The sequence below is a fragment of the Galeopterus variegatus genome, unplaced genomic scaffold (genome assembly GCF_000696425.1).
Source record: "Galeopterus variegatus unplaced genomic scaffold, G_variegatus-3.0.2 Scaffold1405, whole genome shotgun sequence".
In the NCBI taxonomy this organism is placed as follows: Eukaryota; Metazoa; Chordata; class Mammalia; order Dermoptera; family Cynocephalidae; genus Galeopterus; species Galeopterus variegatus.
This window is the reverse complement of record NW_007727516.1, coordinates 303563-318560: the sequence shown is the minus strand read 5'-3', so window position 1 is coordinate 318560 and position 14998 is coordinate 303563. Positions and strand designations below refer to the sequence as shown.

General features: G+C 40.8%; 1 protein-coding gene across 2 annotated transcripts in view; it reads left to right on the top strand.

The window, feature by feature from the left end:
• Window positions 1-9: 9 nt before the first annotated feature.
• NTN4 (netrin 4) overlaps window positions 10-14998 on the top strand; it is a 102282-nt gene continuing 87293 nt past the window's right edge. The window contains exons 1-2 of one of the 2 annotated variants that reach the window (XM_008576803.1): window positions 10-191; window positions 2963-3492. In XM_008576803.1, coding sequence (XP_008575025.1) covers window positions 137-191; window positions 2963-3492 — 585 coding nt within the window. In that variant the 5' untranslated portion in view covers window positions 10-136. The remainder of the gene's footprint in view (window positions 192-2962; window positions 3493-14998) is intronic. The other variant, XM_008576804.1, reaches the window with a different exon arrangement.

Sequence of the window (14998 nt, the reverse complement as noted above, 5' to 3'; positions counted from 1 at the left end):
GCGCGGCTCTCCGCCGCCGGCGCCCCAGGAGGAGGAAGAAACAGAGCCCAGTTCCTCCGAGAACGGCCGGCGCTTCGTCCCACAGCCCAGAGGTCGAGGCTGCCTCCCGCACCCGCCCAGCCCGGCTCCTCCGGCCATGGGGAGCTGCGCGCGGCTGCTGCTGCTCTGGGGCTGCTCCGCGGTGGCCGCAGGTGGGTGGTGACGCGGCCCGGCCCCCACCCCGCTTCCGTCGCTCCTTCTATTCCCTATCTCGGGACTAGGGGCTGCAGAGGAGCCTGGGCTGGGAGCGCAGAGCTCGGCTCCCGAGGATGAAATGAGTGGCCATGTTCTGCCTCCTTTCCCCGGGGCTCCGCGGTTTCAAATACTATTGATTTTTTTTTTTTGCAACTAGACACACATGCCCTGTAATAACCCGATAAACTGGGTGCGCCCGGACGGAGATACTGCGACCAGGGCTTCTTTCTCGGCTTGGCTTGTAAAAATAACTGCCTTTCTACTTGGTGAGGGAACAAAGGACCCAGCTCGCCATCCCCCGGCACTTCATGGCCTGAGGAGTGATGAGGAGGGGTGGCCCAGCGACCCTGGGCGCGCGTGGGCCGGGGTCGGTCTCTCGTTTAGAGCGACCACCAGCGTTCCCGACCTCATGCTGGGTACTAGGGAACCAGATAGAGACACCTGGGGCGGGGGCGAGCGCCCTCTCCCCAGGGCAGTGGCTGGAAGGCAGTGGGACTTCGGCTGGGACAGTAGATGGTGATCACCTGGGTTGGCACGGAGCGGGCCCGCCGCCCTTGGAGAATTGGTACCTTGGCCGAGGCTGGGCGGGAGGTCGGAGGCGGGTCTGCTCCTGGTCTCCGTAACTGGACAACCGGCAGAGGCGTCAGCAGATGCCCTCTCCTCCCACTCCCATCCTGGCTTTCTTGGGCTGCCCTAGGCCACCTGTTCCTAGTTCGCCGTTTCTAAATTCAGGAGCTCCTTCTGCTCCCTCTCTCCCTCTTGCGGGTCACCTGGTTTGCAGTTAGGTGTAAGTGCAGCTCTGTCGGCGTGGGAGAAAGTTAGGGGCTCTGCGGCCATCCAGTATCTCACGCGAACTTCGCTTGCTCCAGAAAAGGGAGTGTGGGCTTGAGGGAGGGACAGGTGGCTAGACAGCATTATCCTACACATCTTTTCCCCAGAGCCGCTAGCACCCAATAAAATGCTAGCTTTAGAATCTGCATCCCAAACCAGTTGGAGTCATAGAAGCATCCTAGCTATACTTGGATATTCACTTCTTTTGGGATCTCCAAGTATTTTGCCCACTGATTATTTACCTGGCTCAAATCTTTTCTGGACTTCTTATTAGTTTAGGGGCATTTAAAATTATTCTTTTCCCAAGGAGCCATTAAAGGTCTAAGATTTTACTTTAATTCTTCCTGCATATGCACCCTTGTGTGCACTTATGTATGCTCCCCCAACCAAAAACTGAACTTTAATAGACCTTTCTCTTTTCAAACCATGTTATGGCCAAAACATGCATGCAATCAGAGGTTGTAAACAAATATTGCAAGTGTTTCAGGTCAAAAATACTTGTACAGGCAGTATATGATTTTCCCCAAAATGCTTTCCAGGTGAGTCATAGCACACTGTGTGTGATTCTGGCTACAAGCAACTGTTTCCCCAGCTAATCAGAGCAGTGGCAAACACAGTCCAAGAAAAATGCACACTTTAATTTGACATTTAAGAAATACTACCTAAAGAAGCCCTAGATTTGGGTTACAAGGCTATGTGGGACTGGCAATAGTCAGTCAGTGTTGTTTCAGCCCAAGCTGTCATTTGGCTCTCTCCAACATTACTGTGATAACAGTTTGGAGGTGCCTCTCTTAAGAAGCAGAAATGTTCAATTAGCCAGAATCTGGGATTTGATTTCTTTTTCCTTCTTTTCCTCTGTGTTTTAACTTTAAAAATAGATGATAAGGTATTCATAGTTAAAATGACAAACCCAAATTAAAGTATTATAATATGTAATCAGAATGTTAATAAGTGGATAATGCTTATCATTTTAAGTAATTTTGAAACATTAAAGTCTGTCAGACCTTTGGGAGAAAGAGTGTATTTCTTTAAGATGTTAGTTCACAGATAATGTTTAAAGGTGCTGTTAGTGGCTGCCAGACTGTAAACATTCTACTGTTAAACAAACAGGTGACTGTTGTATAACCTATCACAGGTAGAAGCACTCAAAAGGCAGAGAGCATGTAAAATAAGTTTTTCTGCCATTTTTTTCTGCCAGTTTTTCTGCCTGCTTAGAGGTTTTTTTTCCTTAGTTATATTTATTTAATATTAGATGGATATTGCACATTTGAGCTCCAGTGGCGTCTAGCTTTGTCTCCCCCTAAGTGAGGTCCCATTGTATATTTATTAAATATCTCACATGGCTTTTCCTAGGGAATTCATCCCATCACTGGCCTAAAAATATAAAGGAAATAGATTTCTCCATTTTCTTCTAAATGCATTCTCATATTAACATGTTAGATAATGCTAAGTACTCAAATTGTATTTGAAAATTAAGTGATCTTAAAAGCATGGGTTTTTTTTGGTATTATTTAAGTCATGACTTAAAAACCATTATATTTCAAATACAGAGGATGTTTATAAGGCAAAGTACTTGAAAAGTTTTAAGCCAATAATCTTCACCCTAATGTTACCATTTTTCTTCCTCCTGTTCTTTACCTGAAGTGATTTTTTTCTCTTATGTCAATTTTACATCTGAACATAAAAACCAAACACACACACACACACACACACACGTTTGCATACACGAATGCTCTATGAATGCAGAACAGTGTTCATGCTCAAATTTGATAGCATTTCCCTTTTACTGGAAGTCTCAGCCTTTTGCGGATAACTTGACTGTTGTGGATGGACTAGATAGGTGGAAGAGCTTTCCAGATGGGTTTGTCTTGAATAACATATGCTCTCCCTTCTTTAGGACTGGGTGGAGTAGCTGGAGCGAGCTCCCGCTGTGAAAAAGCCTGCAACCCTCGGATGGGAAACTTGGCTTTAGGGAGAAAACTCTGGGCAGACACCACCTGTGGACAGAACGCCACTGAACTGTACTGCTTCTACAGCGAGAATACTGACCTGACATGTCAGCAGCCCAAATGTGACAAATGCAATGCTGCCCATCCTCACCTAGCTCACCTGCCATCTGCCATGGCAGACTCGTCCTTCAGGTTTCCTCGCACATGGTGGCAGTCTGCAGAGGATGTGCATAGAGAAAAGATACAGTTAGACCTGGAAGCTGAATTCTACTTCACTCACCTAATTATGGTGTTCAAATCCCCCAGGCCGGCAGCCATGGTGCTAGACCGGTCCCAGGACTTTGGGAAAACATGGAAGCCTTACAAGTACTTTGCAACTAACTGCTCGGCTACGTTTGGCCTGGAAGATGATGTTGTCAAGAAGGGAGCTATTTGCACTTCTAGATACTCCAATCCTTTCCCATGCACTGGAGGAGAGGTAAGGGCACCCGTTCACACTGTAGGTAAGCTAGAAAAATGTTACCAGCCCACATTTTTTTTTAAAGCATGAAGCTATACTTGTAGCAACATGAAAGAAATTAGAATTTTTCATGAGCTTTATTTCATAAATTATTTCTCACTGTTAGAATGGATGTGTAGTCATTTTTGAGCAGATCGCCCACTGGCTGGGTTTAAAATCAGAATTCTAAGATTCTATTTTTTTCATCTTAAGAAAGAGTAGACACACATCATCAGTCTACTTTAGAGGTTTAAAAGGCTAATGATTTCTTCAGTTAATGGGACTACTTATTGTGCTTCTGAAGGGGGAAGAGTTACTGAGACAGCCTGTTCCTGGAGCCTGCACTGGTATCTTCCTGATACTGTTAACGTAAATAGGAAGTAAATAAAAAACAAAGCCAAGGGAGAAAAAAAATCTGTTTGTCAGAAGGATACTTTTGTATGACAGTGGAGTTTTATTGTTAAGATTGCAAGAGTGCATAGCAAACAAATGAAGGTAGTTTCTTGTAAGACACAAAGGTTCCTTTTGGACTTGTAGACACATTAGTTCCAGCTTAGGGACTTGGTTCTATCCTGGGCCCAAGGCCATCTCAAGCTCATTCTGCAAAACAGCCTCCTTAGATACTGGTCCAACTTCTGTATGGAATGTCTTTCTTTGTTTAATATTTCCCTTTCCCTGAGGGAGAAACAGGTCTTTTTAACTGACGTGGAGGTACCTCCCAGCCCCAGATTTATGAAGACATTCAGAGAAAACTGGATGAAAGCAGATTAAGAGAATATAATACATTCAATAAGTATATTGAGAAATAATTGATTCAGAAAAAAAGAAAAGAGAAAGTGTGCTCTTTTCTAATTCTCGTACATATCATTAAAATACAGACTACATCAGTGATTCTTCTCCACTAGGGGTGATTTTGATGACCCACCCCATCCTTCCAGAGAACACTGGGACTTTGGCAATGTCTGGGTACATTTCTTCTGGGGGGAGAGGCACCACTGATATTAGTGGGTGGAGGCCAGGGATGCTGCTAAACCTTGGACAATGCACAAGACAGCATTCCCCATCCCAACCCAACAGAGAATTATCTAGCCCAAAATGTCAATAGTACCAAGGTTGAGAAAGCCTGGACTATGTGTTAGGCATACATCCAATGCATGTGCAAGTATTACAATGTCTACAGAGACCAAGATAAGCACTCTTATAGTGGTCATGTATATAACTTTTCACAGACTTCCCCAACAGGTGTATTTAATAAACACATTGAGCCCCTGCTATGCGTCAGGCACTGCACTCAGTGCTACTCATTTTGCCTTTAGGTTGGCGGGTGGGAAGGGCGGTAGTTACCAGGGATCTGATGAAAAGGTTGGTTTGGGAACTTCTCCTTCCCCCCACTCCCATAGACACATAGCGACTTTGGCCATATTATGCAGCTGCTACTTCTGTGTGCACCCTGAAAAGACCACCAAGAAAAGTGCTACTGGCACCAGAATGGAGTAGGATGTGGCACAAGCAGCACACTATTTTCCATTCTTCTTCATGGTCCCTTAATATTGTAAGACCGTTTACACCCTGTCGTGATGGACATTTTTAAAGATACCAGGACAGGAAAGAGATTGATAAGTTAGACTCATTGTTTTCTTATGTGGAGAACACTTTGTGTTGAAAACAAATGAATGGCTTGAACTCTCAAATTGCTTTGGAATTGATCCATGGCTCATATCAGCTTCCTACACCTCAGTACTCCTGGGCATAGGTATCTATGAAGTAGCAAAAATACAGGTTTAGTATCCAGCTGGCAGGCATGCCGACTTAGCAAATATCACATTGAATTTATTTCAGTGATCCAGCAATTCCTTAGGGTTGACCAAAGTAACATTTATCTAACCTACAGTAGAAGCAAAATCTTGTCTTCTTTTAATCTTGTCAGTAATTATCATCAATGCTTAGATCAAATTCCAAGCAGATAGGGACTAAAATTTATATTAGTTATTTCAATGTACCTTTTATATCCAGTTTATAAACAATTTTAATTCTAGTTGTTATCTCAGCAGGTTTCTGTTTTAGCGGCAAAAAAAAAAAAAAAAAAACAAGTGTGACCTAGTTCCGTTTAGAGCATTATTTGCAAATGTATATTAAAGTCATTATAGAATTTCTTCCTTTCAGAGGGCAGGTTTGAGAACAATCTTTCCCTCCTAAGTTTGAGAGTAGAAGAGAATCTTACTTCAAGATAAGGACCACAGGAAGCCTCTCTGGAAATGATTATTACCTACCTTTTCTTTGTCACTTTGGATTATAAATTAGTGCTGAGTTACAAATTAATTTCATGAGTACAGTTCTACATAATCAAGCTCCATATTTGGAAACTGAGGGCTCAGAAAAATAAGTCAATTAATTTAGTTTCAAATAAGATGTCTCAAATTTCATTTGTTGCTTATTTATAATGTTATAGGCCTGTATCCTCCTCCATTCTCTATGAGACTTCTTACAACTTCTCTAGGTATCCTACTACTCACACTAACATAAATATATCCCAGGCTTAATTTGTTTTTGATGTTCACTCAAAAATACTGCTTTGAGAGCTTGTAAGTTCATGTTAAAGGAATCAGATACCTCCATTGACAGAGTTGAAGGGACCAGTCATCTGAAAGGACTTTAAAAATATAGGCCCCAAAATCCACCCAGAGGAACACTTTTTTTTTTGTCTTTTTTTGTGACCGGTAAGGGGATCGCAACCCTTGGCTTGGTGTTGTCCGCACCGCGCTCAGCCAGTGAGCACACCAGCCATCCCTATATAGGATCCGAACCCGCTCCCAGCGCCGCACTCTCCCGAGTGCGCCACGGGGTCAGCCCATATTTTTTAAATCAAAATTAAACCTGCTACACAGAAACTTCCTACACTGGCCAGCAGTTTCAAAGAATGGGATATAGTTATCCTAAAATATGTCTCTTTCCCAGGAGCTGAGATTGAGGCTCAGAGGCAATTTGCCCAATGTCATAGTTACTTAGTTATGTCTTCTGACCTTAAGTGTAGTGTTTGTTCCATAAAACTATGTTCTTCTTCTATTATTGGCCCCCAAGAACTGCTGGCAAAGAGAGATGTTTATATCACCCTCTTCCTTCATTCTCTCAAAGCCATTTGCTGCCACTCATTTGAATATGACGTGAAGGTAAAAAAAATAAGAAAAATTGCCAAACAATTTTCTCCTGAACAGTAATGTCTTCTGAGATGTCAGTGGAGTTCTGGGAACAAAAGGTTCCATTGTCAAATTGGGCTGGGAAAACCTGACTGGGTTTAACAAGTTAAGCATTCATAAATATATATTCTCATTACACACCCTGTATATAGATATAGATACAGGTTGTGACATTCCCAAACTTATTTGGCTATGGGACCCTCTTTTTGCATAACTTCAGTTACTATCTTCCAGGACTGTAGAGATCCACAGAGCACAATGTGGGAAATTCTGGGGTGGAGGTATTAACTGCTCCCAAAACTCTGCTGAAAGGCACAGACAGATCTGGGGCTCGGCATGGTCTGATATCAAAACTCACTGTCAGCTGGGGGCTTAGTCTCCAATTTAGCTGGAGCAGTAGATAATAGTAACCTTGAAGCTAAAGATGATGGGTTAATTAGGCTTTTTCAGGATGCAAAGAAGCACCATCAGATCACCACTGGGTACAGAAAACACAGGGAAGTGGGGAGATATAGCAAACCATTTTCATTTCCACACAGTCAAGCCTCATGAAACTGGAATTTTGATTGTCACTGTTTAGTAAACAGTATCTGCTCCAGTGACCCAAAAGCAACTCTAAAGTGATGTAGTTACTGTCTCTTTAGAAGTGAGCATCACTTGGTCCCTCCTCTACTAATGCACTGTTACAAGAACTCTACTCAACATTGGGTAGTAACCAACCAAACCACACAGATTTTTTTCTCCAGGGTGCTGTGAATATATAATATTCAAAGGGAGGTCTGTAAAGTCAGGGCAGCAGTACAGAGAAGCAAAGAAGAGCGGATATAGCTGGGTCTGAAAGCAATCCTTGAATAGACAAGGACTGTTAAAGAGGATAAGACTGTGTCAGTCTTATTTTCCTCTGTATTCCCAGCATTCAGCACATTGCTTAGATCACAGTAGGCAGTCAATAAGTCTGTAACTGAATGAATGAATGAATGATATGACACGCAGGGATCAGGTGGGAGAATAACCTTGAATGACAGAGAGGGAAAAATGAATAATCTGGGGCAGAGGATGAGATTCAGAAATCCTGGTTAATATGAAGAAGTTGAGTTGCTAGTAATATGAGACAATTCATGATATGGGAAGGGCAGTTAATAGAGGACCTTAAACAATGTTTGTTCACCCGTTTATTCAATAATTTTCAAACTGCTATGTGTCAGATTCGATTCCAGATGCCAGGGACATAGCAGTGAACCAAACCCATAAAAATCCCTGTCCCCATGAAACTTAAGGTTCTTGTTGGGGGGGACAGGAAGATGGAGAACATATAAGTAAAATATACCTTATGTCAGAGTGTGATAAATACTAAGAAGAAAATAAAACACAGCAGGGGATGGGGAATGGTGGCAGGTAGATTTTGCTGTTTTTAAAACAGATTGAAGATTTTGTCTTTGAAGGAATGGACAGTGACAAGGACTTTGAGTTCCTGGCAAGTTTTCTTTCCGTTTTTTGTTTGTTTTTTTTTTTTCTTTTATCATTACCCAATGTAAACATTTTTTGTGGCCCTTCTGGCAAGTTTTCATGAGTGAACAAAATCTGTAATTAAGAGTCATATTTCTTTAACCTGTAGATATGGGGAAATGAAGATGGTATAAATATTACACACATTGATAAAATGCCTTTTGCTTGTGTTTCTTAGAATGAGAGATTTGAAAAGGACGCTAAATGTCACTGATGAAAAAGACTTATTACTCATGAATAATCTTAAGCTTAAAGAGCATATAAATGACATATCAACAATTACTCAGCTGAAATCTGTATTTCCTGACTTCTAGCCCAGTGCTACTTCCACTATACTAAGTTGAAATTCCTTTGTGCCAAGTCAGGTAGTGTGAAAGATACAAAAACTATATAGATAACTATATAACTACATAGACAGTTGTGTGTGCGTGTGCGTGTGTGTGTAAATAAGTGGAAATAGGAAAGCATATGCAAAAACCAATCTCAATAATTTAAGGACCCAACTGTTGTTTAATTAAGCAACAGCATGAGTTGAATAACAATTAGTTACCACAGTCAGAATAGTGGATGCAAATTCTAAAATGACAGGTGAGGGGAAAGCTGAGAACGGCAACATTAGGTTTTCAAGAAGAACCAAAATGAGCAGGGAGAAGGGACTATTTGGACAACAAATGATGATAGAAAAGGGAGAGGGAGCAATAGTTAGGATGGTATATTGAAGGAGAAAGAAATCTTTGAAAATACCATGGTGAAAGAGAAATGTTGAGTTTAGGGACCTTCAGATTTTGAGGGCCTTATTATATTATATTTCATTTTGACTCAGCCAACTTTTTATCCTTTTTTGGTTCTCAAAATCCCAGCTATAGGAGAAATTTTTTGGAATGCCTCTGGACCATCACAGTATTGGAAACAAAGTTAAATATAGCATTATATGCATTTTTCTGCTTAGTGTGTAATGAAATCTGATTTGCAGAAGAGGATGGAGAGCATCTACCTAAGGCATGGGAACTAGACAATCTTATTTAATTAAAAGTGTTTACATTTTCACAATTCAATTTGTGTGAAGAATTTTTTTTAATCTCATTAATGTTTTAATTAATGTTGAATATATTAATGTTTAATTTTCTCTTAAGGAGGAGAAGAGAAAACCAACATTTAGAGATTACCATACAACATTTAGAGAATGTGCCAGTTTCTGTGCTGGGCATTTTGCATCTATCTCAGTTTATCTCTAAGAAACAAATTCTCTTCCTGGATGCTTTGTCTTGCTCATGAATAAACAAAAATAAAACAACGCCCTTCTTGCTATGTCACATTTCTCTTCTCTTCCTCACCTTCCTGCAACTGGCAGAGGGGCAGACGTTTTCCCAGGCCTCAGCTATGTTTGCTGATGTTACTTTACACTTCATAAACACAGTTCCTAAAACAAAAAATAATTATGAAAAATATTCAGATGCTTTCTACATGACATCATGTTCATTTGTGCTAACACTGTGTCTTTTGGCTGCTACTGAAAAAGAGTTCTCTGTTTTAAAATGAATTGAAGAGAGAAAGCATGATCACCCTCTTTTACTGTTAAGTCTACATGAAGAATTTTTGTTTCTTTTTATTTCTACCAATCTGACCATTCTGAGGTTTTTGAGGTTTTCTATCAATACCTTTTATAACTGATGCCTATCTTTCTCTCACACCATATGTCTCCATAAATAACCCTCTAACCCCACTCCCACCTCCAAATGAAAAGTAAAGGTAAATGGGGACACATCAAACCAGTGGTGTATCAGAAGAATCAGGAACCCCACTCTCCAGGAACCCTCCTCCTTGTTGTTTCCCATCCCAACACATGCAAAGGGGTGCAAAACTCACCCTTTTGTAATGAGAGCTCTGTCTCTGATAATTATCAATGTTCAGAAGAAAGTAAGCCCACTGGGGGATCCTTTCTGAGGGAGGGTAGTGTAGTGAGAATGTGTAGTTTGCAAAAATAAAAAAACAGGTGATTGTCATCTCCTGCTTCCCAACTCTCTTACTTCCCATGTGCTCTGTTACTTGTTTTTTTACTTTTGGCCATTTTTCTTTCTAATTTTCATTCTTTCCTCAAAGCATCTAGTTTTGTCACATAGACCACTCATTTTATCTCTCCTCTGGCTCCTATTTGTCTGCGCGACACCGAGGGTTGCGATCCCGTTACCGGTCAGTAAAAAAGACAAAAAGGGAAAAAAAAAAAAAAAAAAAAGCAAAAGGGGACATGATACTTAGTCTGCCCCCATGGTTTTCTCTCTGGAATCTTATATCAGTTGTCTCAACTCCATTGCCCCATTGTCTTTCCCATCACATCCCAACCTTAGATCAATTCTCCTATTCACCTTCTTGCTCCTTCAGCTAGACAGCTGAACTCTATTCGGGAAAATAATAACACAATTGTACTGAGAGATGCCTGTACAAATTTATGTTTTCCAGTCTCAATTTGGCCCACAAACTTCCCTGGAAATCCTTTCTTCATCTCTCTTTCATTCCTGCAGAGACTCTCCAAAGCTTTTCTCTTCTCCTTAGGACTCCTTCTCAAACCCTCTGCTTGCTCTTAAAGAGCTTGCCTCCTACCTCACAGAAAATAGAAACTTGTATGAATGGCATCACTGTCTACACCAGGAAGACCCATCAAGGTGAAAAGCTGAGAGTCGCTCTCAATTCCTTTCTCTCCTTCAACCAGCATCAGTCATTCACGAAGTCTATCCCATTCTGCTACTTGAGTCTCTCTTGAGAATGTAAGCTTCCCTCCACCCCTACAGCTACTATCCTAGTGCAAACCACTGTTATTTTTCATCTCTATATGTTACTGCAATATTCTCCTGAATGTCCTCTCTAGTCTGTTTTGCTTGCTTCCCAGTCTATTCTCTGTACTACACTCTGAAGGATCTTTTTAAAATACAAATGTCACCTTCCTGCTTTAAACTCTTCAGTGACTCCCTAGTTCTCTCATAATATCTTCCCCACTCTTTAATGTGGCATGCTGGGCCCTTTCAGCATGCCCCCAGCCCTATCTCTCCTCACTGCCTCCTACGCTATAGCCTCCAGCTGCAGCTATTGAACTATCGCATTACTCCAGGTGCCATGCTCTTTCTCACTCTCTGACTCACACTTCTGTTGCCTGAGAGATTCTTCCCTTCTAATCCCCCCCCCAAATTCTACCTCTCATTAACTTAACCAAGTTGTCACTCAAATATTTTTGGATGGATGGTTGATCGGTGGATTGGATGGATTAATGACTAGATGTTTCCTATTCATCCTTAAGCACCTTGCTTAAATTCCTCCTCTTACCAAGATTCTGGGTTAGATGCACTTACATGTGTATCACACATGTGCACCCATAGTATCCTACATTTACATCTATCATAACATTTATCACATTCTTTTGTGAGTTCCTTAAGGTAGTCCAGGTCACACTTTGAGAAACACTACCTTAGCATCTAACATGCTGCCTGACATATTAAGTAGATATTGATCAAATAAATGAATTCTTTAGGCATTATTATTGTTAATATGATAGAGGACAACTTTTTATTGCTTTTTATGGTTTAAAGCGCTTTTATAGCAGGGTATCAGGTATGCAACACACTAAACAAAATGTCTGAGAGATGACTTACTAAGTGTCTCATAAGTTAGCCATGTAGGATGACAGATCCTCAGGCAGATAGTCAATCAGTATAATTTCTCAACAAGGACAATGTCATGGGTTCCATCCCTTTGCAAATCCAAACCACAGGTTCTGTTTCTAATCTGAGAAGGCCTGGCAGAAAGGGTTCCTATTTAGATGGAAAGATACAAATCTAACACTACCTCTTGGAAAACAGTGGAAGATTACGTAAATGTTCACTTGGGAATTTTGTTAAATTTTTCATCAATATCATTGGAAATAACTGGAAAGGGTGCCTCATGCTTATACTTCTGCAGTGTTCCCAGCAGGGCAACTTGTCACAATGCCATGTTGGCTGCAAGGATAGTTGTTTTGTGATTCTGAAAAACAACTGCCTCGGGACACTGTCTCTGGACAAGCTCATGCAGCTATTTGGTTCACTTGGATAAACTGCCAACCTTCTTACTCAATTTCCCCCAGAACTGATATTTCACATAAGCCAAATCCAACTCACCTGCATTTCTAGAGTTAGGAGGAGAAACTAGTTGGGGAAAAGCTTTCTTTGGAGAAAAAGGCTTAAATATTTTCCTTGTCAAAACAAAGAAACTTTTCTATGAAAAATTTCTAAGTTGTGTCTTTTCCCTGTTACCTGTACTTCAGTGTAGTATATTCCTGTCTTCAGGGAGTTCACAGTCTGATTGGGACTTTTAAATTGCTATCTCTTAAGGATGGGTAATAACTGAAAGCTGGAGAAGGAAATTCCATGGAAAAGTGCACACATGTACGGGAAGTCAACCCTCAGAATGGTTGGAGAGTGTGGTGTGGTGGGAGTGGGAGGACAGAGGAATGGGGAAAGATGAGGCTGGCCCCAGAGGTTCAGATCAGATTATACAGGGTCTAGGGTGTCAAGCACTTTGGATTTGATCCTGGGAGTAGTAGAGATCCACCAACATTTCTTCTGGGTAGGGATAACATAAAACTTTTTTTTTTTTCCTTTTTGTCTTTTTTCGTGACCGGCAACGGATCGCAACCCTCAGTGTCGCGCCCGTACCGGACCGGGACCGGCAACGGGATCGCAACCCTCGGTGTTGCGTCCGCACCTCTCTCAGCCAGTGAGCCGCCGGTCTGTATGTGGGATCCGAACCCTCGGTGGGAGCGCCACCGCACTCCCAAGCGGTGCACTGTAGCAGTGCGCCACCGGGCCAGCCCACATAAAACTGTTTAAGAAAGAAAACTTGGGGAGTGTGAAAGATTCTTGAGCAAAATTTATGAGATTAAACTTCATAGTGATAAATATAAATTACTCTTTTCAAAAATCAGCTGTATTTCCAACCAGAGATGTATGACTTAGCCGTTCATGTGAAAAAGACCTGAGGGTTTTAGTCAACTGTGATCTCAATGTGAGTCAACAATATATCATGACTGCCAAAAAAGTGAATGCAATCTTAGGCTACATTAGAAGAATAATGTTCCAAACAAAGGAGAAGAACAGTCCTCTGTCCTCTTCTCTAGTCCAAGCATAGCTAGAATATTATGCTCAGGCCAAGATACTCCTATTTAGAGAAAGCTGAGCAGAACTGGTGAGATCAATTAGAAACCCTGTTATATAATGAACAATTAACTTGGGATATTTAGCCTATGAGAGAGGATTTATGGATGTTCAGGAATTTCTAGCATTCTTCAGATGTTTGAAGAGGGATTAAATGGCTCTGATGCTTTCAGAAGGCAAGGTTATGACCAAAGAAAGACTTTTTAAAAAACTAGATTTATCCAAAGACAAAGTGAACTCCCTTCAGTTTCTCATCCTATGAGATGTTTCATTAAAGTCTGAATGATTCACAGTGAGAAATGTCAGAGAGAGGATTCATATACAGATTCAAAGGTTTGTCTCAGGACCCTTTAATGTCTCATTCAACTCTGAATACATGGATTACAACTTAAGAAAATTCCTTACATCCAACTGCTCCAACAGCAGAAGACTTGTGTTAGGCACTGCTTGGCTAGATCAATCAGTCTTCTTGCTAGCTAGGTGGGAATCCTCAATTTTGGTGTAACTTTTTGGGGGAGATCTCATTTCTTGCTACTGCAAGGGGAGCTATCCTTCTTAATCATTAAACATAAGGAAGTCACTTAACTGCCAAAGAAAGGGGAGGGGGTTGAGGAGGAAAATGAGTCCTTATTCTAAGTTCCTACTTTGTGTTTATGGATTATATTTTATCCATACTTTAAATTACTAGATGCAATATAAGTAATGGAGATGGACTATGAGTGTCCCACATCTAGTCCGTCCACAGATTTTGATGGTTCCAGCTCTTCGGTTGCTTCTCCCCTCCCTCCACGGTTACCACTCTAGTTCCAGCTCCCTCATCTCACACTCAAACCTTGAAGGTAGCCTAAAGAGCTGTCTCTATTTTACGGGCCTTAGATTCTTCATTTGTAAATTGGATCAGTGTGAGAAAGACTAAGATAAAGCATGTATAGATGTGTTTTATAAATGGCTATGTACTATATAAGTGCTAATTATTAATAATAATATAATTATATTATTAGTGGCAGGCGAGAATTCTACCACTGAACCACCAATGCTTTTTTTATATTATATTATTAGTGAAGTGGACTTTGGGGGCCAGTTCATTCAGTCATTCAGCAAATCTTTGGGTGTCCACTATGTGTCTAGCACTATTCCGAGCTCTAGGAATACAGTAGTAAATAAAATAAATGCATGCTAAATTCTAGGTAACCAACCTATAAATACATTTTTAGAACACAAACCAAGCGTTCTAAACAAGTTAGGGACTTCCTGTACTAATTTTGGTCAACTGTCAATATTTCTAAGAGCATCAAGGGTCTACATTTTTGCTTAGTGCTTTCGGACAAACATTAAGTTAGAGAATAATATCAGCCTTGGTCATTTAGAAGTGTAAAAAGTGAACATAAAGAATTGTATACTTTTTATTTAAGTAGTAGCCCAATCATCTTCCTAGACAGGCAATAATGGACTGGGAGGAGTTAGAGAAGAATGAGTAAATCAGTTGTACAAAGAACAATTCATGTATCTTCATTCCATATTTAGTTCCACATATCTATTGTGACTTTACAAAATCTTTTTAAACTGTATTATGAATCAAGTACAAGATAAGGAACTAAATTTTTA